Genomic DNA, 25,432 nt, shown 5'->3' on the forward strand with positions numbered 1-25,432 from the left:
CATGAAGACCACTGTGCAGTCCAGGTTTATACTTACACATCCATAGATAGTAAATACGCTTAGCCATGGTCCGATGTTGGTCAGGAATATCAGTTTCAAAATCCTGGTAGAAACATGGCTTCAGAGGTATGAAACGAGGGAGAGGGGGGAAGTTGTTCTGTTTATCTGGTTAGAAAGAAAACATTATTTGAATCAGAATAGTATAGTTTTTCAAACATCTGCAGTGCGTCCTGCAACCCCTTAGGGCTCATGCACACCGCAGCTCAAAAAAAAAAAAAAAAAAAAAAAAAAAAGCTGCTTTTACAGGCATTTGAGCTGTAGAAGCTTTTACTTTTTTGGGCTCTTTTGAACATTTTTATTATACTTCTCTGAGCACCTTAGAGCTTTTTTGAGCATAAGAATTTATTTTTCACAACACCTCTCCCCCCCGGGGGGGAGATCTGAAATGAGGGGGGGGGGGGGGCTCCGACATGAGGGGGGGCCTCCGAAATGAGGGGGGGCCTCCGAAATGAAGGGGAAGCTCTGCTGATTTTATCATCCAATCATGTGCGAGCTAAAATGTTGTTTATTTTCCTTGCAAGTCCCCCTCAGATCTACAGCAACTGCACTTGCAGTGCAAAGTGGATTTGCCTTTAGTAAATAAATCCCCATAGTGTGCATGGACACATTGGTCAACATGGAGGGGAGCTTCCAGGCAAAAACAATAAGAGCTCAAAAGCCTGTAGGAGCCGCTACTTTGAGCTGCAGTGTGCATGAGCCCTTAGGTTAACAAGAGCTGCAATTTCAAGCTTAGATTACAGACCCCGGGGCTTTAGGGAGCTTATAACAGCAATAACCAGAGGGTGACCACTGTCCTGGGTGCGATTATTATAGCACTTCGGTACTTAAAGTGACACGAAACAATATCCTTGTCCTTCAAAAATAATCCATAAACATCCACTACTTAAAGTGTTACTAAGGCCAGGAGCCTGAATTCACTATAAATATAAACAGCCAAATACCTTTTCTCATCAGCAGTATATAGAAGTCTTGTGACTTCTATGAGTGTCTTGTTAAAGATAGGAGGAGGAGTTTTCATTCTCCCCTGATTGTCTTATGAGGCAGCATGATCTCTGACTCTGTCTGGACAGCACTGATTGGCCCTATGCTGATCACATGCACCCTCCCAAGAAAAAAAAAAAAAAAAAAACACAACAACTCTGACAATACACATCAAACTGAGCATGTTCAGAGTGACTCCAAAGGCTCCGTCTCATCAGGAGATACATTAGGGACAGTAGAAGGAGAAGACAGGATCAAACAGCCTTTTTACACAATGCACAGGATTAACCCGTTCCAAAGTGAGTAGAATAAGCATACTTTACCGCATATACAGACTTATTTTACTGTTGTGGGTTTAGTAACGCTTTAAAAAGTGTGACATTTCAATAAAAAGTTAAAGAAAAAAACACCATGCAATGCACCGCAATTGGCACTGCTGTCACTCTACCGCACAGCAGCAGCTGTGTTCTAACACACCCATTGATATGAACCAGCCCTAAAGCTTAAAGCGGAGTTCCACCCAAAAGTAGAACTTTCGCCGATTTATTGTTCCATGCTTCTATGCCAGGACAAGGGTCCCTTTTCTGAAACTCATGCTTGTCTGCAAAGCAAGTAGCCCTGGCAACGGAGTTATTTCTAGAGGACAAGTAAAAAGAAAAAGGATGATATGTGCCAAAAGTGATAAAACAAACACTTCAATATTCCCAGCTATACCTGAGAAACCACTAAATATAGGAATCAGCAACATGTGAAAAGCAATTCTATCAATGTTTGTACTGATTATGCTGATAAATCCCTGAATTGCAATGTGGAATAAGCAAACGTCAACTGAATTTACACTATATATGTAAACACATGACCATTCATTTCAAAAGATTCCGTCACATGTGACACTAAATCAAACACTATGTACAAAGCGCTTTACACGGTACGCTGACACTTAGGTTTTCACACTGGAAAATCAGCAGTTTTCGAGCCTGAAATGCAAATATGGAAATTGCAGAAACAAAAGTCCTCAGCGCTGCTCAACTTAATAGGCAAAACTGAGACATAAATACCAAATCGTGAATATGTAGTACTGAATACTCACCAGACATGATCAGTGCAGGTAGGTGGGTATGACCCTTCTTTAAATCTTAAACCCTGAAAGACAGAAAGATACCAGCTGTGAGGTAGAACATTCTCTGATATGTTAATATTTGTCTGTATAAATTAAGTTTGGGGTCGTATGTACAGAATAAAAAATACAGATGGGTATACTCAGAAATCGGGGACAATCTGGCACTTCAGAGTACATGTTATACCACCCAATATGCCACAGTCTAGATCAGTGATGGCAAACCTTGGCATCCCAGATGTTTTTTTAACTACATTTCCCATGATGCTGATGCACGGTGCAGTGTAGTTGAGCATCGTGGGGAATGAAGTTCTAAAACATCTGGGGCACCAAGGTTTGCCATCACTGGTCCAGATCCTTTGATCCATAGTGCCGCTCAGTCACCCAACACACCCCACACCAGACCCTCCATTCTAGTGTCCTGATGAAATACCCAAAATAAGGCAAACCATGTCCTTTATTTCAGAGTTCTGTTCATCTATCCAATATGAAGCCAAAATCCTTTGTTCTAGAGCAGTGTTTCTCAACCTTTTTTTAATCAAGGCACCCCATTCTAAAAATGTAAAAAATAAAATATTCCTATAGTTTTACATAATGCAGCAACATCCACACACATAGGATCCCAACATTAGAGGTCATTTATTCTTCCAAAGCAAATATACCTTTGCACACTGCTACTGACTAGTGTTCTTCTCCCTCACTCAGCTAATGTGACCCCAGTGTTGGAGAAGGGCAGGGGAGGGACAAACAAGGATGCTGTACAGGGGCCCGACATCATTGGTAGTTGGAAGGTTGTAATGGTGCACAATGAAAACCCGTGTCTTTGTGAAACTAAGGCCTGGTTCACACCTATGCATTTTTTTGAGCGCTTTCAGTTTTGCAGAAATACATTTAACATGGTTTCCTATGGATGTATTTTACATCTGTGCATTTTATAGAAAGGGCCAGGGGAATTGTTTTCTGGTTTTTGGTTCCATAGACTTAAATGGATCAAAAACGCGTATTGAAAAAGCAAAATGCACCTGCAGCATGCAAACTGCAACTGGCATAGGTGTGAATCAGGCCTAAAATGCAGGCTTGATCAACCCTCTGGCTTGTATACAATTTTTAGGCATTTTGCCAAGGCACCCCTGAAGAGACCCGAAGGCACCCTGCTTGAAAAAGGCTGTTCTAGAATACTATTAAAGTGATTGTAGTGCTTTTTTTTTTTTTTTTTTTATAACAAACATGTCAATACTTACCTCCACCATGCAGCTTGCTTTTCACAGAGTGGCCCCAATCCTCGATTTATGGGGTCCCCCGGTGGCTCTCGCAGCTCCTCCCCGCATTAGATAACCCCCTAAGACAGTGATGGTGAACTTTGGCACCCCAGATGTTTTGGAACTACATTTCCCATGATGCTCCACTACACTGAAGAGTACATGAGCATCATGGGAAATGCAGTTCCAAAACATCTGGGGTGCTAAGGTTCGCTATCACTGCCCTAGGAGAAGCGCTCCCTTGGGGGGTTACCTTGTGGGCATGCTCCCAAGCCCAGCACTTGCGGCCATAGACACGAATGCCGGACTCGACTACGTCCCCCACGTCATTGGATTTGATTGATAGCAGCGCAGCCATTGGCTCCCACTGCTGTCATTCTATCCAATCAAGAGCCGGGAACCTGTGGAGAGAGGGACAGCGTCAGCACCGAGTGAAATCCATGGCTCAGGTAAAGTTAAAAAAAAAAAAAAAGGGGGGGGGGGGGTGGGTCTGGTGACTGCCAGAAGTTTTTTCACCTTAATGTTAAGGTGAAAAAACACAAAGGGTTTACAACCCCTTTAAACCACTCAACACACTGCAATCCAAATCTTTAATTGCAAATACTGCTCAATGACCAGACACCCCAAGACACCTGTAAAAAATTCTTTACGTCATGGTGATTTGTTTTGTATTTATTTTTTACAGAAAATTCTAAAACAGATGTAAAAGAATAAATAGAAAAAAATGGTAGTAGAGCCTCCAAAAGCATATCCTGAAAAATGTAACTATGAAAAAACCAACAAAACAAAAAACATTGCAATCGGTAGTCAACCGTGTTGTTGCAAGTGCACAAATATGGCTACAACCACCCCAAAATGTATCTCTAGTCAAAAACCTTTTTATTTAGTTTTGGACATAGTAGGGAAGGGTTAGGTCGTCTGTCAAGTTTTCATTTCCATTTGCTCCCAGCGGGGATATTTACCCCTCTATTTGTACTTGTAACCACTGAAAAAGAATGTAAAGCAGTGGTCATCAACCCTGTCCTCAGGGCCTACTAACAGGCCAGGTTTTAAGTATTACCTTGGGAGATCCAGACTAGAATACTGCAATCACTGAGCAGCAAATTATATCACCTGTGATTTATTTCAGTTATGTTGCAAACCTGGCCTGTTAGTGGGCCCTGAGGACAGGGGTGATGACCACTGATGTAAGGGGCTTGAGACAGTGAAAGTAGGGATGCATCGAAATTTCGGCCGCCGAAACATATCAGCCGAAAATGGCCTTTTCTGCATTTTGCCAAAAGAGAATTCTTGCTGATAATGGCGCCGAAAATCGCGCATTCGCAGTAGCGGTGGGAGAACCAGCGGGTGACGTCACTCGTGTGGGCGGCGTGCACGTTCCTCGCAGTTAAAACGCCGCACTCGTAAGCACGTTCCCTGCTGAGATGCTGGCACCTTCCCCACAGACGCTCCTCGTGCTTCTGAGACGGCTTGATAGAGAACTGCAACTAGCATACTCAAGTTTGCACTGTCACTCCTAGATGGCTACCATTACTACTATTTTGCAGGTAAGCATTGCCTTTTGCCTTACTTAAACTGACAGAAACAATCCAACTTGTAGTATTATTTATTTTACTATAGTACTGAAACTGAAACGATGATCTTTCTGTATATAGCAGTCAAACAACTGGTACAACTAGACAATTGGAACATACTGGTAGTCAGTAATACGATGTTGTATGTTCCAATTGTCCAACAGCACAGTCCAATACCAATTAATTTACTATGTTCAACATGGCAAATGAAATGGTCTATGCTACGGATTTATAAATCTATACCATTTGTTAGTTGTTCATTGTAGTTCTTCTACAGTTTTTTACACCTCTTCAATTTAAGAGAACCCCAGCTTTTGAACTACTGTACATATGTAGTCTGTTGCTGTTGGGCCAAACTATGTCTCTCCGAAAGCGTTCAGCCTGCTGCATGTGCAAAACTGTATGTTCTGTATCTGTCTACATACTCTAGTACTATACACAATATCACACTGTGTTCCAGGTATGGACAGAGCCTTCCAGAAACAGAGATTAGTCTACATTGCTTGCTGCGATTGGCTGAGCACCGCTGCTGTAGACTAGTCTATGTTCCGGGATGTCTCCGCTCATACATGGGGGCCGGAACACAGTGCGGTCTACTGTATGACTATGTATGTAACCCACAGCTACATACATACACTTTTATCACTCATGCAGCCTTAGGGAGAGAGAATTAAATGACTAGTTCTGATTTAAGTTGAAAATTAATCAAAATTAAAATAAAAGTCTTCTTAGACTTAGTCTTAGCCATTTTTATATTTTATTATTTTTTATGCCTTTTTTTTTTGTTATGGTTCAATGTGCACTGACTGCAGTCTGCACTGCAGGTTATGCTGTAGCTACTTTAATTTATTATAATTTTGTATAATTTGATTTTATCTTCTGTGTCCACTGTCCAATTTATCTGGGTTGCTTTTTATTAAAGTACTTATCTACATTACTGGATTGTACTATTCTTTTATTCATAAAATGAATGATTAAGTTGAATACAAATAATATAATGAATATAACACAATTTTATATATCAAATTTTTTTTGTTTAATATATATATAAAAAAGGCCATTTTCGGTATCGGTGGTGTTTCGGTATCAGTTTTGGTTTTCGGCCTAGTGTATTTTTAATTTTCGGTATTGGTTTCGGCACCAAAAAAACCCATTCGGTGCACCCCTAAGTGAAAGCGTTTTTGTTTTCTGCCTTGTATTTACAAAGGGATTAAACAGGGAGTGGAAAAGAAGTGAAAACTTCAAATTACAAAACAAATAATTACACAGGACTAACTGGCAAACCATTACGAGACCTCCGCCCAAACATTGCAGTTATTTCCCTGTAGCAGTCATTAAATTACAGGGTTTGTTAGAAATATTGGAAGGCATGTCTACTTGAAATTAGAGTGAACCTGACAAGTCCAAAACTATAAAGGTATCCTTGTGGTGCCTGCAACTAACATTAAAGAAGTTTGGCTTAATTTCTATTACTGTGTCCTTTACTCCAGGAGAAAACTACATGTAGTGCATTGTCCCTTCTTCCTATGTGCGGTCAGATAGGGTGGCCCTCTTCTCTCCATGGTCTTCCGACAACGCAATTAGCAAGGAGACGGCTACTTTGGTTGATGGCACTTTTCTCCGTCTCCAAGCACCTGACTGAGACAAGCATTTCACAAGGAACGTACGGAGAGAAGCTAAACTGTTCCAGACTGTTAGCAAGCACTTGGAGACAGAGAAAAGCGCCAGTTGTCAAAGCAGCCATCTCCTTGCTAGCTGCGTTGCCAGACATGGGAGGGAGGAGGAGCACCCTGACAGACATTACACCAAGCCCTAGACAGCACATAGGAATACCGCACTAAACACATTAATATAGAACTAAAGTCCGCAATACTTACCTCTGCTTCTACAGTCCAATGCCTGCGAGGTTCCTACCGGCATCTTCTTCCTGGCTTCCTGTCTGCCAGTCTTCAACATATTTATTGGCATGTGCGGGATGACGTCAGCACAGTGTACATTCTACAGAAGACCGAGCAAGCAGGTAGGTTTATTTTATTGCAGAAGAGACAATGCAGGTCTCTTTCAAACTAGTTCCAATAAAAATCCAAGCAAGCTTTCTTTAAATTAATCCCTGTGTCCGCCATGTAGTTTCTTAGATCATAGGCCCAGGCTGTACATGTGGCCTACCAGAGATTAACTGCTTGACCTCCAGAAAATTTACCACCCCCCTCATTACCAGGCCATTTTCTGCAATGCGTTACTTTAACTGACAACTGCGCGGTCATATGCAACGCTGTACCCAAATAAAATTTGTATTTTTTCACACAAATAGAGCTTTCTTTCGGTGGCATTTGATCACCTCTGCTTTTATTTTTTTTGCGCTATAAACAAAAAAAAGAACAAGAATTATAAAAAAAAATATAGTTTTTTTTCACCCTCTTTCTGCTATAAGGGCTCATGCACACTGCAGCTGTTTTTACAGGCATTTGCATTTTTATTTCAGCTTGAAAGAGATTGTGCTTTTTTTTTTTTTTGAGCTTCTTTAACCCCGGAAGGATTTTCCCCCTAAATGACCAGGCCATTTTTACAATATAGCACTTCATCGCTTTAACTGACATGCACTGATCAATGAAAAAAATGACACTGGTAGGGAAGGGGTTATCATTAGAGGGCTATCAAGGGGTGTGTTCCCTGGGTGTCAGGGGGCGATCAAGGGGTAAGTGTGTTCCCTGGGTGTGTTCTAACTGTAGGCGGGGGGGGGGGGGGGGGATGGGCTCACTGAGACATGACAGATCACTGTTAACGATCACTGGGAACGATCACTGGGAACAGTAGATCTCTGCCATGTCATTAGGCAGAATGGGGAATCACCTTGTTTACATAGTCAGTTCCCAGTTCTGCCTCTGTACACAGCGTCGTGGGTCATCCCTATTCTCCTTGCACGAACTGACATACAGGTACGTTGGTTTGCACAGGAGAGCCAACCTGCCGCAGTATATCTGCGTGAGAAGGTCGGAAAGTGGTTCAACACAAGTGTTTTTTTTTTTTTACCACAAAACCTCCCCTAGCTAATTTTTTCTATTTTGTTTGTGTGTTTGATCTTCTTTTCAGCTTTTTTATATTTTTTTGGGCACTAAGGCGTCTTTTCTGCTCGAAAAGCTCCTCTCAAAAAACGTGAGTTTGGTGGGGGTTTTCTTCTGCCTGTAGGCTCATATGCCTCGAAACGCCTGAAAAAGCCATAGGGGGTTATTTACTAAAGGAAAATTCCCTTTGCACTGAATGTGCACTTGGAAGTAAAGTCGCTGTAGATCCAAGAGGGACATGCAAGGGAAAAAAAAAAAAAACACAGCATTTTAGCTTGCACATGATTGGATGATAAAATCAGCAGAGCTTCCACTCATTTCAAATCTACCCCTTATGCCCTGTACAAACGGTCAGACTTTCCGACGGAAAATGTGCGATCGGATCGTGTTTTTTGGAAATTCCGACCGTGTGCGGGCTCCATCAGACTTTTTCCATCGGAATTTACGACACACAAAGTTTGAGATCTGGATATAAAATTTTCCAACAACAAAATCCGATCACGTAAATTCCGATCGTATGCAGACAATTCCGATGGACAAAGTGCCACGCATGCTCAGAATAAATTACAAGACGGAAGCTATTGCCTACTGGCTATTGAACTTCCTCTTTATAGTCCCGTCGTATGCGTTGTACGTCACCGCGCTCTTGACGATTGGAATTTCTGCCAACTTTGTATGACCGTGTGCATGCAAGACAAGTTTGAGCCAACATCCGTCTGAAAAAATCCGAAGGATTTTGTTGTCGGAATGTCCGATCCCGTGCACGGGGCATTCGATTTAGGCGTTTCTGCCTGTAAGAGCTAGAGGTGCGCATCTTCACTGGCCTCACGATTCAATTATGATCATCAAGTCAATGATTCGATTCCACGATGCATCAGAATTACAGCACAAATGCGCATGGTTTTCATCAAAAGAATTTCAAGTAGTCAGGAGAACTTCATTTTTTTAAAATGCTATCTGTTCTTAAAAAAAAAAAAAAAAAAAACAGAAACAAAAACAAAAACAAACACACACACACACCCACACACACACACACTTCCTGCATGTAGCAAAGTCTAACACAGCAGACAACAAAACTCCTGTAGAAGCAATGTTTTTTTAGCCAGTGTGCATGGAGCCCAAGTGACGCCAATACTCAGTGCTAAAAAATAAAAATGCACTGTCACTGTATAAATGACACTGGAAGAGGGAAGGGGTTAACACCAGGAGCGATCAAAGGGTTAAGTGTGCTCCTAGGGAGTGATTTCTAACTGTGTGGTGAATGGACTGACTGAAATAAGAAACATCTGTGTTCCTGATTATCAGAAACACAATATCTCTCTCTTCCTCTCTAAAAGAACAACAGTCTGCCTTGTTTACACAGCTAACAATCAGCGGGCCCTGGGGGGGGGGGGGGGGGCACCGATTGGCTCCTGCTGTGTCCAATCACAGTGGAAGCAGGTTGCCGTGCACCCTAGACTCAGAAGAGGAAACAACCTACAGGTACGTTGTTTCGCGTGGCCGGGCCACCCAGCCACAGTAAATGTGTGGTGGACTGTCCAGACCAGTTAAAGGGTAAATCCACTTTCATGGGAAAAATAATAATAATATAGTGTATACAATTGTGACACAAGTCTTATTGTGATTAAATATTAAAAAAATACATTCCCTGTTCAATCTGCAGCTTTGTAATTTTCTGTAAAATGCAATATGGCTACCTGGAAGCGTGGAATGTGTACAGAACTACCCCAGAAACATAATTTCCTGCTTGTGCAACTGGCTCACCGATTACCAGAAATCTGCACTAAAATACAAGTCAGATTTTTGGCATCCCCTGCAACAAAAATAAAATTTTTGGTCAGATACTCCCAATAGGAAATCACATCTAAGACCCCTTTCACACTGGGGCGCTTTGCAGGTGCTACAGCGCTAAAAATTGTGCCTGCAAAGTGCCCTGAAAGAGCCGCTCCTCACACTTTCAGGGCACTTTGCAGGCACAATTTTTAGTGCAGATCGGTGCGCTGGCAGGACGGTAAAAAAAAGTCCTGCTAGCAGCATCTTTGGAGTGGTCATTGAAATGAATAAGGCAGCATGGCTGTACCGGTTTTAACCCTTTCTCGGCCACTAGCAGGGGGACAAAACCGACCCTGCTAGCAGCCAAATACCGCCACTTAAAAGGGCGCCAAAAATAGCGTAGTTTTAGCACCGCCACCGCTCTAGTGTGAAAGGGGCCTAAAGGAATGCAGGCCCTGCAACGTTCCTCATTAGAGCCCTGCAGCTGCAGCAGCTGATTGATAATGAAACTGATTCCCATTAGACGTGGCACAGAGGAACAACAAGCAGGGAATTCTTCAGAACAAAATGTAGGAATCTGCAACAAAGTTTGTTAAAATCCCTGCAATGTACATAGATCACCCAGAGGGGAATGTTTTTTCCAAACAAAAGTGAAGTTACGCTTTAAGCGTTTTCCACCCCCTGAAAATGTCCCTTTAAAGTATTATCCTATCCTGGCACAGATTTTATTGAAGCCAGGGCACAGATTTTAATAACATACTGCTTAATAGTTAACTATGACTGTTATAGGAGCTGCAAAAAACAGGTCTGTCAGGAGCCGATGATTGCAAACACAGAACAAACATATCACGGCATGCTATCATTTCTATGTAATACTATCTTCAAACCCAAATCAGCAATGGCACCTCTCATATTTCTGTCTAAGGCAGGCCTGGCACAGACCTAAAATAATTACAGGTATCTCATGTGGAAACTTGGCCGATTGGCACGTTTGCAGCTCACATACTGCTTTGTGGACAGGTTAATAAAATAAAGCTTACTTGAAAAAAAATATTTATATATATATATATATATATATATATATACATACATACATACATACACACACACACATATATATATGTGTGTGTATATGAGTATGTGTGAGTATGTGTGAGTATGTGTGAGTATGTATGAGTATGTATGGTTTGGGAGATATTCCCCTCGCAATGAGCCGCTGAACAGCGGCGCATGCGCACAGGAGATTCACGGCTGAAAGGTTGGCAGACGGCGGACACTGCCGGAAAGAAATCGCCCACGCGCGGGAGTAACGACATTGCAGCTCCGGCCACTCACAGCACCGGAGCCGCTATACCCGGAGGACAAGCCGAGGGAACATGTCAGCTCCCTTGGCATGGATCGGGTGAGATGTCGGAGCCTCGTTATAAGGTATTTCATAATGAGCTCATTATGCCTTTTGCCTTACAGGTCTGTAAAAACAAAAAAATTTAAATATGTCAGCAGGTTCACTCCCGCTTTAAGATTTAGGTGGAAGATATACTTTGTCTATACATGCCCACAAAGGCATCCCTTTAGATCAGCTAGATTTGAAAACAAAATGAAGGTTTCCCCATTTAGAATAAGCTGTCAGGTTAGTAAATATTTCCAAACTGGGTCTCTTTTACAGCCTGCTACCATTTTGCTCCTCAGGGGAGGAATAAAGCACTTCAATCTATGTGCAGAAACATTGAAGAAACATAAGCAACCCTCAAATTGCTTAGAAGGTTTCACTTTCATTTTTACTGCTTGCCCTTCCTCCTCACAATTAAGTATCTGGTACAGATGCATTTCTCTTCCAACAATCATATAATTTGTAGTGTACATACTGTAGATTTACAAAACAATGGGATAAAGGAATATTCCTGAACTTTGTTTTATCTCATGGCTACTGTGAAATTGAGTGAATGCAGGGCATGTTACCAAAAAAAAAAAAAATGTAAATACATGCTACATAACTTAGCTCCAGTTCATGCTGAATAAACTAAATAGTATCTATCTTTAGATAGATTTTTTTTACTTCGAAAAGCAGTTTATTAAAATAAAATTGATAAAAAATGTTTTTAAAAAATCTGATTTAAATTAAAACATTTTTTAAAACAAATCAGATTTTTACTTAAAAAAAAAAAAAACTTTTATCCACCCCAAATAAATAACACCAAAAGAAAGCTCTATTTGTGGGAAGAAAATTATAAAAAAAAAAAAATTAATTCGGGTACAGTGTTGTATGACCATGCAATTGTTCTTCAAAGTGCGAGAGCACGGAAAGCTGAAAATTGGTCTGGGCAGGAAGGGGGTGAAAGTGCTCAGAATTGAAGCAGTTAAAGAAGACGTCACATTTCCTTTTTTATTTTTTAATAGTGTTATGTTCCCCAGGAGAAAAGTTACACATAGTCCCATCTTCCTGCATGCTGTAGAAGTCTAGCTACTTAGTTGGAGAGGACGTCACCCCATTGCCATATGACAATGCAGCTAGCAAGGAGATGGCTGCATTTACATGTACTTGTCTCTGGTTCTAAGCACTTTCCGGGCAACAGCAAGAGACGAGGCCGACAAGCCCCCACATTCCTCTTACCGACATGTCTCAGGAAACTGCTAGGAGCCCAAGACAAGCACACGCCATCAATGCAGCCAACTCCAAGTGCTTTATTTACGTTGTTCCCGGGGATAGAACACGAATTAAAAAAAAAAAAAAAAAAAAAATTTTATATATATATATATATATATATATATATATATATATATATATATATATATATATATATATATATATATATAATCTCTTTTATATTAAATGTAACAAAAAAAAAATACAAATAAAAAAAAAAAAAAAAAAAAAAAAAACATGTTTCCTTTAAATAGAAACACAAGGTTTAAGGCTCGGTTCACACAGGGGCGGCACGACTTGCAGCGCGACTCACAGACGCGACCTGCACACGACTTCAGCGGCAACTTTCAAAACGACTTCTGTATAGAAGTCAATGCAAGTCGCTTGAAGTCGCCCCAAAAGTAGTACAGGAACCTTTTTTCTAAGTCGGAGCGACTTGAGTCGCTCCTATTAGAACGGTTCCATAGTACAGAACGGAGCGCGACTTGTCAGGCGGCTAAGTCGCCTGGACAAGTCGCTCCTGTGTGAACCGAGCCTAACTATTTAATTTTTATTTTGTTTTGACTGGATAAGACATGGAAACCACATAAACAAGTCATTTTTTTTTTTTTTGAAGATTATATTAGATGTCATTCATGGCATGGTTATAGCACATTATTAAAATATAACTTTCCATTGAAAGATCAATTAAAAAAAAAAAAACACTCTAGCTGTCATGCGGAACACACAGAAACACAACGCAATGACATTCAACAGTATTTCTGAGGAATTTTCTGGTTTATAACCATTACAAAAATGCACAAAAAAACAAAACAAACACAAAAATGAAAAGCTCCATTTAATTCTTCTATAGATGCATAAAACTAGCATTACATGTGAATATTTGTGGGTATTGTACTATTTTAATAGTAGGTAAAATTCCACCACAACTCTTAGCCCCTGTACACACGGTCGGAGATTCCCACAACCAAATCTGTCGGATCTTGTCCGAAACTGTTGCATACACACGGTCGGACAAAGTTGGCGAAAAATCCGATCTTTCAGAACGTGATGACGTAATTTTGTTACGATGGGACTACATTCAGGCTAGTAGCCAATAGCTTTGATGTAGGAATTTGATCTGAGCATGCGTGACACTTGGTCCGATCAAAATTCTCTACACATGATCGGAGTATGTCCGATCGGCCCAGTTGGTCGGGAAATATTTCCAACATGTTGGAAAATTGGGTCCGACGGATATTCCGACGGAATCAGTCCGATGCATACCACACACAGTCGGATTATCCGACGACACGGTCCGATAGGACACATTCCGACAGATTCTCCGACCGTGTGTACAAGGGCTAAGGGCTCAGAATATCGCTGTGTATGTTCTCGCAGCTGCCAACCTATAAATGTACAAATATTAAATAGATGTTACTTTATTGCTTTCTTTTTTTTAAAGGATACTTCTACTGCTGGGCTGGAGGATAAATGTATAAAAAGGAAAAAGCCTAGAGTTGGGATTTCACAGAGTTCACCAAAATTTGAAAGAGAAAATTTTGCTGGGAATAAGAAAATAAAAAAATAAAAAAAGTCAGCACCAACAAGTACTGAAAAGAAGATTCTTAAGTGTTACTAAACCCAGGACCCGGAATTCACTATATCTGGTCTCCTACAGTACACAGAACATGGAAATGCATTTTTTTTTTAGTAATTATAAACAGCTGCATAACTTTTCTCATCAGCAGTATACAGCAGTCTTGTGATTTCTGGTTAAAGAGGAAATAAACTCTGCTGTTTTTTTTTCCTCTGAAAAGTAAAAGGCATAATGTTCTAGTATGCATCACATACTAGCACATTACGTGACACTTACCCCGCAAATGAAGCCCACGTCGTCCCCAATGGAGACCACATCCATCTTCGCCGGTCTTTATTCTGGGTCCACGGACTCCGGCTCTATGACTGGCCAGAGCCACATGACGTCACTCCCGCACATGTGTCGATGACGTAGTTGGCGCAGTATACAGTAAATATCTCAACGGTGCAAGTTTAGAAGACATTTACAGTACCTATTATGTCTTATTATAGGCTTACCTATAGGTATAAACATTTGAGGGTTTACTTCTAGTTTACTTCTTTAAAGCTTGTAGGGGGTGTTTTTAATTCTCCTCTGTCTGTCCCATGAGGCTGCAGGACCCCTGACCCTCTCTCTGGACAGTGCCGATTGGCCCTGTGCTGATCACATGCACTCTCCCAGGAAAAATAAAATAAAAATCTCTCTAGCAATAGACACCGAACTAAGCATGTACAGAGTGCCCCCAAGGCTCTGTACTATCAGGAGATAGATTGGGGATAGAGGAAGGGGAGGATCAGAGGAGATGGGATAAAACAGCTTTTTTTCTCTACACACTGCAGAGGATTAACCCATTAGGTTCCACGGTGAGTATAACAAGTGTGCTTTACTGTATAAACTGGGTTTTACTGTAGTGGGTTTAGTAACACTATATAAAGAGGAGGTCCGCCCACTCCTGCAAAAAATTAAAAGCCAGCAGCTACACATACTGCAGCTGCTGACTTTCAATAATAGGATACTTACCTGTCCTGGAGTTCAGCGATGTCAGCAACGCAGCTGATATTTCCATCAGCTGTCAGGTGCTGCCACCGCCACTGCGGGTAAGGAAACCTAGCAGTGTAGAATTACGGCTTCACGCCAGATCCCTATTGTGCATGCGCGAGGCACCGCTGCGCTCTCCTACTGGCCCGGCGGCGGGAGAAGGACGAGGGGAGGAGGGAGGAAGCCGAGTTGCTGACTTAATGCGCCAAATGTGGCACCGGAGGGGGGGGGGTAAACAAATGAGCAGAAGTTCCACTTTTGGGTGAAACTCCACTTTGGGAAACAGATATTTATTAGCTCCTGGAGCCCATTGCTGCCTTCCACACAGCCGGCTCTTCTACCTTCTCCATTCTTGGCTCTGGAAGCCACCTGTCACTTCCTGATGACTCAAAGCCGGCTCCATACTGCGTATGCACAAAGCTCGTGGCCTGCATCACAACTGGATGTGTGATGTTATCCCAGAAGGCTGTGAGAAGGAGGGGATGGTAGGGTGGTCGAACCGAGATAATGTCATCCTTGCCTAGGTGAGGAACGAGGAAGGGGGGGTACATGTCAGAAATCTGATATTTCTTTACAGGATGGAAAAGGTAGAAAGCAGGTAACTTCAGGTGAAGGTGTATTCTTTTCTTCTATTAAACTGGTCCTCTGGCAGTATTAAAAAGCAGCTCAGGCTGCAATACACACCTTCAATCAGGAGGTGTCCACCAAAGTACTACTTCTCGTCCTAAATTGTCCTCCGTCTGAGGTTGAACTATTCACAGTATCACTCAATTGGGAATACTGAAAACAGGGGTGTTGAATTGACTCAGATCATCGATGGAACATGATTCAGCTGTCCCCAATCCTGGATCGATGCTACAACCGGCCTAATCGTGATTTTCAGATGATGTCATCCACCACACCCTGCCTCTCCTCACAGCAGTGGAGCGCTTTAAAAAAAAAAGTAGCTGTGGGTATTAGCCGCTCTCTCTTTTCCCGCCTCCTGCTGACATCATCCACAGCCACCTGGTGTCGCAGTTTTGCATGCTGCAGGAATCACGAGGAGTGGGTGTCCCGACTCTTGAATAGTCCTCTTAGGCTCACAGGCTGCTGCAGGAGACCGAAGCCTCCTTGACTCCCAGAAGATTACTGGATGCTGATGGCCACGCTTGTCCTCCTCACAGGCTTCTGCAGGAGACCCGAGTGAATGTCCGACTCCCAGAACAGTCCTCGGCTCACACAGGCTGCTGCAGGAGCGAGCGTCCGACTCCCAGAAGAAGAACTGGACCTGCTTGCCCTCAGTCCTCCTCACAGACACAGACTGCAGTGACTGTCATCACATACTAATACTTACTGTACTACTACTAACTAAAGTACTAGTAAAGATGTGAATGTTAGTTTAAAACACAGACACTGAGTTTGACAGTATCTGATGCACCAGTTATGTGCAAATTATGACCGTAATAAACATAATTGTCCTAAACAATAATGTTGTGGTGGCAGGGATGGCAAAATGTGCGGGGCAGGGATGAGCAAAGCCATCAATCATACAAAAAAAAAATCAATGAAGTATTTGTAAATCATTTACGAAGACATCATAAACCATAAGTAATGAAATGGTACACATTTGGGGATGTTATGGGGACATTTGTTGTACCGGTTTGTGGAATATATATATTGCCGCACATTCAGGGTGGATTTGTAAGTGCAATTTCTTCTACATCTATAATAGGTTTATAATATATTTTATTATTATATTAATTATGTTTTTTTTTTTTACGCCTTAGGGTCCTTTCACACGGGGCGGATCAGTTCTGATCCGCCCCGTGGATGTCCGTTTGCTCAGCGGGGATCACTCCGCCGATCCCCGCTGAGCAGGGAGATGACAGGTCTGTCTCCGCACACTGTGCAGGGACGGACCTGTCACAGCGCCGCTCTCCCCTATGGGAGATCGGATGACGACGGACCGCAGTGCCCGTCGTCATCCGATCCGATCCGCAGACGGATGGAAAAATAGCTTTTTCCTCCGTCACACTTTTTCGGATCGGAGCGGGTCGGATGTCAGCGGACATGTCACCGCTGACATCCGACGCTCCATAGACCTCTATGGAGCACCCGTTCAGGTCCGCCTGAAAAACTGACAGGCGGGCCTGAACGGGACGTTAGTGTGAAAGGGGCCTTAGTGATTGATTCATAAATACTTCAATACTTTTTTTTGTATGATTTATGGTTTTGCTCATCACTGCCACGTTATTTTTGTTTGGTCCATATGTTTAAATATTACGGTCATAATAACTGTGCAAATGCACTTCTGGAAGAATGGTCAAGCATTCCCATAGACACACTTCCAAACCTTGTGAACAGCCTTCCCAGAAGAGTTGAAGCTCTTATAGCTGCAAAGGATGGGCCAACTCAATATTGAACCCTACGGACTTATGTCCTGTACACGCAGTCGTATTCTCCATCGGAATTTCCGTAGCACAAAATTTGAAATCTGGATCTCAAATTTTACGAAAACAAAATCCGTTGTTGGAAATTCCGATTGTGTTTACACAATTCCGACGTACAAAGTTCCACGCATGCTCGGAATCAAGCAGAAGAGCCGCACTGGCTATTGAACTTCATTTTTCTCGGCTCGTTGTACCTGTTGTATGTCACCGCGTTCTTGACGTTCGCAATTTCCGACCAACTTTGTGTGACCATGTGTATGCAAGACAAGTTTGAGCCAACATCCGTCAGAAAAAATCCATTGATTTTGTTGTCGGAATGTCCGATCGTGTGTACGGGGGAAAAAAAAGACGCCATTAAATTTCATATGTGTGTAAAGGCAGGTGTCCCAATACTTTTGGTAATATAGTGTATATACAAGGGCTACTTCCCTAAGGTATCACATAATGATTGTATCTTAGGGATGGCTCATACTAGGCACACAGGAGAACATTCCCTTTACCTGTGCGGGCTTCTGTTCATGCTGGATGGGCTTTGGATGTGGTGCTTCGTGTTTTTACAGTGCTAGGCATCGTTTACCTTTTCATTTAAGCTTTGGCATATTACAATGTGGCATTTCGTTCAATTCTATGAACAGTAGCTCAGCCAGATTGTATAGAAATGCATGGAGGGACAGAGAGCAGCGGAACAAACGCAGACATGTTACAGATTTCCTCGCTTTTGTTCCATTGTGAACGGGGCATATGGAAAACCAACCATGTTCAGTGTGCCCTTGTGGAGACTGGCATTTTTCTAGCACAGACAATCACTGCTCTCTGCTCATGTGTGAATGGGCCTTAAGCCCTGGGTTCACACTGATGCAGTGCAGGACACCGCATGACATTCGCACAGGAATCGCAGAAAATTCCCGTGCAAATTACATGCGGTGTCTCCGGGATGCAATTTGAGCTATGGATTTCTATGGCTCAAATCGCACCGCATTCACACCAAACTTGTGCAGGACCTTTTTATGTCTGCACCAGAATCAGAACCAGTTCACACCCTTGCGATCCGATTCTGCAAATTGCACTGCGTTTTACAAAGAAATTTTGGGGGGCATTGTAGCCTTAACCACTTCAACACTGGGCACTTTCACCCCCTCTCCTTCCTTCCCAGACCAATTTTCAGCTTTCCGCGATCTCGCACTTTGAATGACAATTACGCGGTCATGCAACACTGTACCCAAATGACTTTTTCATCATTTTCTTCACACAAATAGAGCTTTCTTTTGGTGGTATACAATTTTGAAAAAAAAAAAATTAAAACAAAGTAGAAAATATTGTTTTAAAAGAAATCCAATAAAAATCTAATTTCGGCATAAATTTAGGCCAAAGTAAATGTATTCTGCTACATGTCTGGTAAAAAAAAAAAAAAAAAATCCTGATGAGTATGATAACCGGTTTGTTTGATCGCAGATGATCACTGGAACAGATGAGTTTAGTGGGACACATGTGGGACAGGCGTTTTTACTGTGTGGGGACATTGTTATGGGGGACGCTAGTCCAGTGATCAGCATGTAAAAAAAAAAAAAAAAAAAAAAACCACAACACACAGCAGCTCATAGACACCAATCACCGGTGTTTCACCAGATTTGGCGAGCCGCCACCGCCATTTTGCTACACCCCACACTCCTCCATAGTAAGGATACACTGAGAAGGGGGAAAGCGGACATGTTACACCCACCGGAGTTTTGCATTTTACACTTATTTTTAACAGTAAAGTGAGTTTATTATAGTGAAATACAGAACTTAGAACTCCGTCTGACTGGTTAGATGTTGAATTTTAAAAGCAGAGGCAACCCTGCTCATCTCACAGGTTTACTAATCTCACAGAAGTGCGCTGCCTTTAAAATGCAACATCTAACCAATCAGACGGAGTTGTAAGTTCTGTATTTCACTATATAAACTTTACTGTTAAAAATCAGTGTAAAATGCAAACCTCCGGTGGGTGTAACAAGTTGTGCGCTTTCCCTTTCTCACTGTATCCCTACTATGGAGGAGTGCAGGGTGTAGCAAGATGGCGGCTACGAAACGTCCCTTCCGTTACACATTCTGACGGGTCACCTATTCTGACGAAGCACCAGCTGGCTGCAGAGATCCGCTCTCCTCCTCACTGACAGGCTCTGAGTGAGGCGAAGGAGAGCCGATTGCCTAGCAACCGGCTCTCTATTTACATCACATGATGGCTGTGATTGGACACAGACATCATGTGATCAGGAGGCCTCCTGCCGATCCTAGATGTGCCGGGATAGCGCAGCCGCATGATCCCGCTCCTTCTGAAGGATGTACAGAAACATACACCCAGAAGGAGGGAGGAGATGCGCCATGTACGGATGACACGAGTGCATCGGGATCGCGCAGCTAGCGGGCATGCGGCCGCATGATCCCGCTCCTTCTGAGGGATGTACAGGAACATACACCCAGAAGAAGGGAGCGCCGTTTATGTGCAGGGACCGGGTAGGATGTAGTTAACATACACACTGTAGTCGGTACACGCATGCCCGTTCGCGATTATGCGGTGCGGAATCCACAGCGAATTTTCACCGCATCTAATGTGAATCAATGCTTACTGTTTAGTTTGCTTAGACTGACTGCAAGCAGATGCTCTATGCACCATTTCTCTCTGCGCCACAGGGAAGAGAATCTACAGAATTACAAAAATACAACCATAGAAATATGGAACAGCAAGCATGGAATACAGAGGTGACATTAGTGCTATGTAACGGGGAACATGGCGTTTACATTCCAATAAATATCCAGTCTGCATTCCTCACATAAGACAACACACCTCACATATCGCAATTCAGAGAATTACCAGTATAATCTGAATGTGGTGGGTAGACAAGTAAGGGCTGGTTCTTTTCTCTATTTACTTCCCTTACAAGAATTCAAGATATGGGTATATGTGTTACAGAGTTACACTGGTTTATGTATATACCATATCTGGGCGATGCCTTGGCTGTGGGTGCCAATACATTAATAGCAACTCCACACAAAACATAAGTGCGGAGTGTTTGCCGCCACCAAATCACGCAGTACAACACCGGCATATGATTGGTGTGGCGATTTTAGACTGGGTACACACAGCCTAAAAAATGGTGGGTTTGGCAGGAACGGGCCGACCTTCACCCCATGCATACAGCTCCCTGAGCAGCTTCTGTCTAATGTGCATTCGGGAAAACCAGCGTCTGATCAGAGCTCAGCAGGGAAGAATGCTGCACTAACATCGCTTAGTTAGTACGGGACAGCCTAGGTTTTTTTTTTTGTTCAGCCTGCTGGGTTTATATCCTTATTTTCCAAAAATAAAACACCTTTCTGTGTGTACCCAGCCTAACACATTATGGGGGAGCGGTTGGAGAGCAGGGAAAATGCAAGTGTAAATGTGCCCTAAAAGATGAAGAAAATCACATGGAGTCCTTGCCAGTCCCGTACATACATGGTCTGGGGGGCATGACACAAACTACTGTGACTGGAGACACAACTCACCATGGCAGATTCTAACAGCACCCCATAAAAAATAAATAGAATAAAAGGAAGAGTGCTTTAAGCTTATAAAGGCCACCCAGTGTCAGGAGTTGAATGCCCATGAAATGCCAGTGCAAACCTCACATAGCAGTGTACAGCTATTCATTCCAATGGGAGGCTGTGCACAGTACCCATGCCTGTCCTATGCCAGCACGCTGTGTGCCCCCTTGTAGCCATGTACACGGTTGGCTGGTGTGAGCGCAGTCTACAAATATTTCACCTGTTTATAGACTTCTCTATCAATCAGGATTGGAGTCATAACTACATTAAAGTGCTGCGCAAACTGTTAGCTCAATATAAATAGCTGATAATATTAACGACCCCTATGAGTGGTCAGCAGTATGAGCCTCGGGATTTCTAGAGGCTCAACATGAGAGGAGAGACCAGGCTGACACCAATGACCATCACTGACCTCCATATATACACATGGGGGGGGAATGATGTACAGATGACAGGAGGGGGGGGGATGTACAGATGACAGGAGGGGGGGGGATGTACAGATGACAGGAGGGGGGGGGGATGTACAGATGACAGGAGGGGGGGGGGATGTACAGATGACAGGAGGGGGGGGGATGTACAGATGACAGGAGGGGGGGGGATGTACAGATGACAGGAGGGGGGGGGGATGTACAGATGACAGGAGGGGGGGGGATGTACAGATGACAGGAGGGGGGGGGATGTACAGATGACAGGAGGGGGGGAGATGTACAGATGACAGGAGGGGGGGAGATGTACAGATGACAGGAGGGGGGGAGATGTACAGATGACAGGAGGGGGGGGAGGGGAGATGTACAGATGACAGGAGGGGGGAGGGGAGATGTACAGATGACAGGAGGGGGGGAGGGGGAGATGTACAGATGACAGGAGGGAGGGGGAGATGTACAGATGACAGGAGGGAGGGGGAGATGTACAGATGACAGGAGGGGGGGGGGGGAGATGTACAGATGACAGGAGGGGGGGGGAGATGTACAGATGACAGGAGGGGGGGGGGAGATGTACAGATGACAGGAGGGGGGGGGGATGTACAGATGACAGTGGGGGGGGGGATGTACAGATGACAGTGGGGGGGGATGTACAGATGACAGTGGGGGGGGGGGATGTACAGATGACAGTGGGGGGGGGGGGATGTACAGATGACAGTGGGGGGGGGGATGTACAGATGACAGTGGGGGGGGGGATGTACAGATGACAGTGGGGGGGGGGATGTACAGATGACAGTGGGGGGGGGGGATGTACAGATGACAGTGGGGGGGGGATGTACAGATGACAGTGGGGGGGGGGATGTACAGATGACAGTGGGGGGGGGGATGTACAGATGACAGTGGGGGGGGGGATGTACAGATGACAGTGGGGGGGGGGGATGTACAGATGACAGTGGGGGGGGGATGTACAGATGACAGTGGGGGGGGGGGATGTACAGATGACAGTGGGGGGGGGGGATGTACAGATGACAGTGGGGGGAGGGGATGTACAGATGACAGTGGGGGGAGGGGATGTACAGATGACAGTGGGGGGAGGGGATGTACAGATGACAGTGGGGGGAGGGGATGTACAGATGACAGTGGGGGGAGGGGATGTACAGATGACAGTGGGGGGAGGGGATGTACAGATGACAGTGGGGGGAGGGGATGTACAGATGACAGTGGGGGGAGGGGATGTACAGATGACAGTGGGGGGAGGGGATGTACAGATGACAGTGGGGGGAGGGGATGTACAGATGACAGTGGGGGGAGGGGATGTACAGATGACAGTGGGGGGGGGGGGATGTACAGATGACAGTGGGGGGGGATGTACAGATGACAGTGGGGGGAGGGGATGTACAGATGACAGTGGGGGGGGATGTACAGATGACAGTGGGGGGGGGGGGGATGTACAGATGACAGTGGGGGGGGGGATGTACAGATGACAGTGGGGGGGGGGATGTACAGATGACAGTGGGGGGGGGGATGTACAGATGACAGTGGGGGGGGGGATGTACAGATGACAGTGGGGGGGGAGATGTACAGATGACAGGAGGGAGGGGGAGATGTACAGATGACAGGAGGGGGGGGGGGAGATGTACAGATGACAGGAGGGGGGGGGGGGAGATGTACAGATGACAGGAGGGGGGGGGGAGATGTACAGATGACAGGAGGGGGGGGGGGGGATGTACAGATGACAGGAGGGGGGGGGGATGTACAGATGACAGTGGGGGGGGGGGATGTACAGATGACAGTGGGGGGGGGGGATGTACAGATGACAGTGGGGGGGGGGATGTACAGATGACAGTGGGGGGGGGGGATGTACAGATGACAGTGGGGGGGGGGAGATGTACAGATGACAGGAGGGAGGGGGAGATGTACAGATGACAGGAGGGGGGGGGGGGAGATGTACAGATGACAGGAGGGGGGGGGGGGGGAGATGTACAGATGACAGGAGGGGGGGGGGAGATGTACAGATGACAGGAGGGGGGGGGGAGATGTACAGATGACAGGAGGGGGGGGGGGATGTACAGATGACAGTGGGGGGGGGGATGTACAGATGACAGTGGGGGGGGGGATGTACAGATGACAGTGGGGGGGGATGTACAGATGACAGTGGGGGGGGATGTACAGATGACAGTGGGGGGGGGGATGTACAGATGACAGTGGGGGGGGGGGGGATGTACAGATGACAGTGGGGGGGGGGGATGTACAGATGACAGTGGGGGGGGGGATGTACAGATGACAGTGGGGGGGGGGGGGATGTACAGATGACAGTGGGGGGGGGGGGATGTACAGATGACAGTGGGGGGGGGGGATGTACAGATGACAGTGGGGGGGGGGGATGTACAGATGACAGTGGGGGGGGGATGTACAGATGACAGTGGGGGGGGGGGATGTACAGATGACAGTGGGGGGGGGGGATGTACAGATGACAGTGGGGGGGGGGGATGTACAGATGACAGTGGGGGGAGGGGATGTACAGATGACAGTGGGGGGAGGGGATGTACAGATGACAGTGGGGGGAGGGGATGTACAGATGACAGTGGGGGGAGGGGATGTACAGATGACAGTGGGGGGAGGGGATGTACAGATGACAGTGGGGGGAGGGGATGTACAGATGACAGTGGGGGGAGGGGATGTACAGATGACAGTGGGGGGGGGGGGATGTACAGATGACAGTGGGGGGAGGGGATGTACAGATGACAGTGGGGGGAGGGGATGTACAGATGACAGTGGGGGGGGGATGTACAGATGACAGTGGGGGGGGGGGGATGTACAGATGACAGTGGGGGGGGGGATGTACAGATGACAGTGGGGGGGGGGGGGGATGTACAGATGACAGTGGGGGGGGGGGGGGATGTACAGATGACAGTGGGGGGGGGATGTACAGATGACAGTGGGGGGGGGATGTACAGATGACAGTGGGGGGGGATGTACAGATGACAGTGGGGGGGGGGGGATGTACAGATGACAGTGGGGGGGGGGGATGTACAGATGACAGTGGGGGGAGGGGGGGTGAACAGATGACAGTGGGGGGAGGGGGGGTGAACAGATGACAGTGGGGGGAGGGGGGGTGAACAGATGACAGTGGGGGGAGGGGGGTGAACAGATGACAGTGGGGGGAGGGGGGTGAACAGATGACAGTGGGGGGAGGGGGGCAGCACAGTTGGGGTGTATGGGGTGAAAACACACAGAATGAGATCCTCTGACAGACAAGAGACCCTCAATGTCAATAAATGTCATTCGGCCCCTGACCCATCCTGAGCGATCTCCTCCCACACTGACCGATGCAGCACGACACACGGCTGATCACATCGCTATGGAGGATAAGCCGAGAGTACCGGTGATCGGAGGACAGTGACCGATGCCGGACTGATCGGATGACCCGGGGAGACTCCATCCATCCTCCCCATACGGAGATCACCATCCCCCGCACACAGATCCCCTCCATACCACACACGTCCTCCTCCAGCCCCGGGCACACACCGCTCTCCTGCCGCTTTACCTCTCTTGGATCTGCCCACGTCCCAGTCTCGCGAGATCTCCAGTGTGGTGTGTACAGTACACCGGCTACCCCTGCGTCATTGGTCCTCCGCCTGTTACTGCGCATGCGCCTCCTACACACCACTTCTAATAACCGTGATAACAAACCACACTCAATTATATCCTTATTTTCCAAAAATAAAACATACACATCCACTGTACCTATATTTCATGCTGTGTATTTCTCCTCTTAGAGCTCCTGCACCTCTTCTTTTACACATTTCCATTTGTTTGGAACAAGCAGTGCAGGTTGGTTGCAGTCATATGCATTGCTTTATGGACACTACAAATCCCATAGGCCATCTTCATAGCAAGGAAGAGAGGGTGACAACGTGCCTACGTACAGCGACCATGGAGAGCGAATGTAGT

The 25,432-nt window shown here is 45.2% G+C and overlaps 1 protein-coding gene across 4 annotated transcripts in view; it reads right to left on the minus strand.

Annotated features, from left to right (window-relative positions):
• SCAMP5 (secretory carrier membrane protein 5) overlaps positions 1–25,111 on the minus strand; it is a 42,848-nt gene extending 17,737 nt beyond the window's left edge. Inside the window, exons 1-3 of one of the 4 annotated variants that reach the window (XM_077470619.1) lie at positions 25,026–25,111; positions 2,132–2,184; positions 37–165 (exon numbers count right to left, since the gene is read on the minus strand). In XM_077470619.1, the coding sequence (XP_077326745.1) occupies positions 37–165; positions 2,132–2,138 (136 nt within the window). In that variant the 5' untranslated portion in view covers positions 2,139–2,184; positions 25,026–25,111. Of the gene's footprint in view, positions 1–36; positions 166–2,131; positions 2,185–24,861; positions 24,941–24,973 lie in introns of those variants that run through there. The other 3 variants (XM_077470618.1, XM_077470621.1, XM_077470620.1) reach the window with 3 other exon arrangements.
• Between the last annotated feature and the right edge of the window lie 321 nt (positions 25,112–25,432).

This window comes from Lithobates pipiens, unplaced genomic scaffold (assembly GCF_037356315.1).
Source record: "Lithobates pipiens isolate NorthernLeopardFrog02 unplaced genomic scaffold, aLitPip1_a1.2 Scaffold_8, whole genome shotgun sequence".
NCBI lineage: Eukaryota > Metazoa > Chordata > Amphibia > Anura > Ranidae > Lithobates > Lithobates pipiens.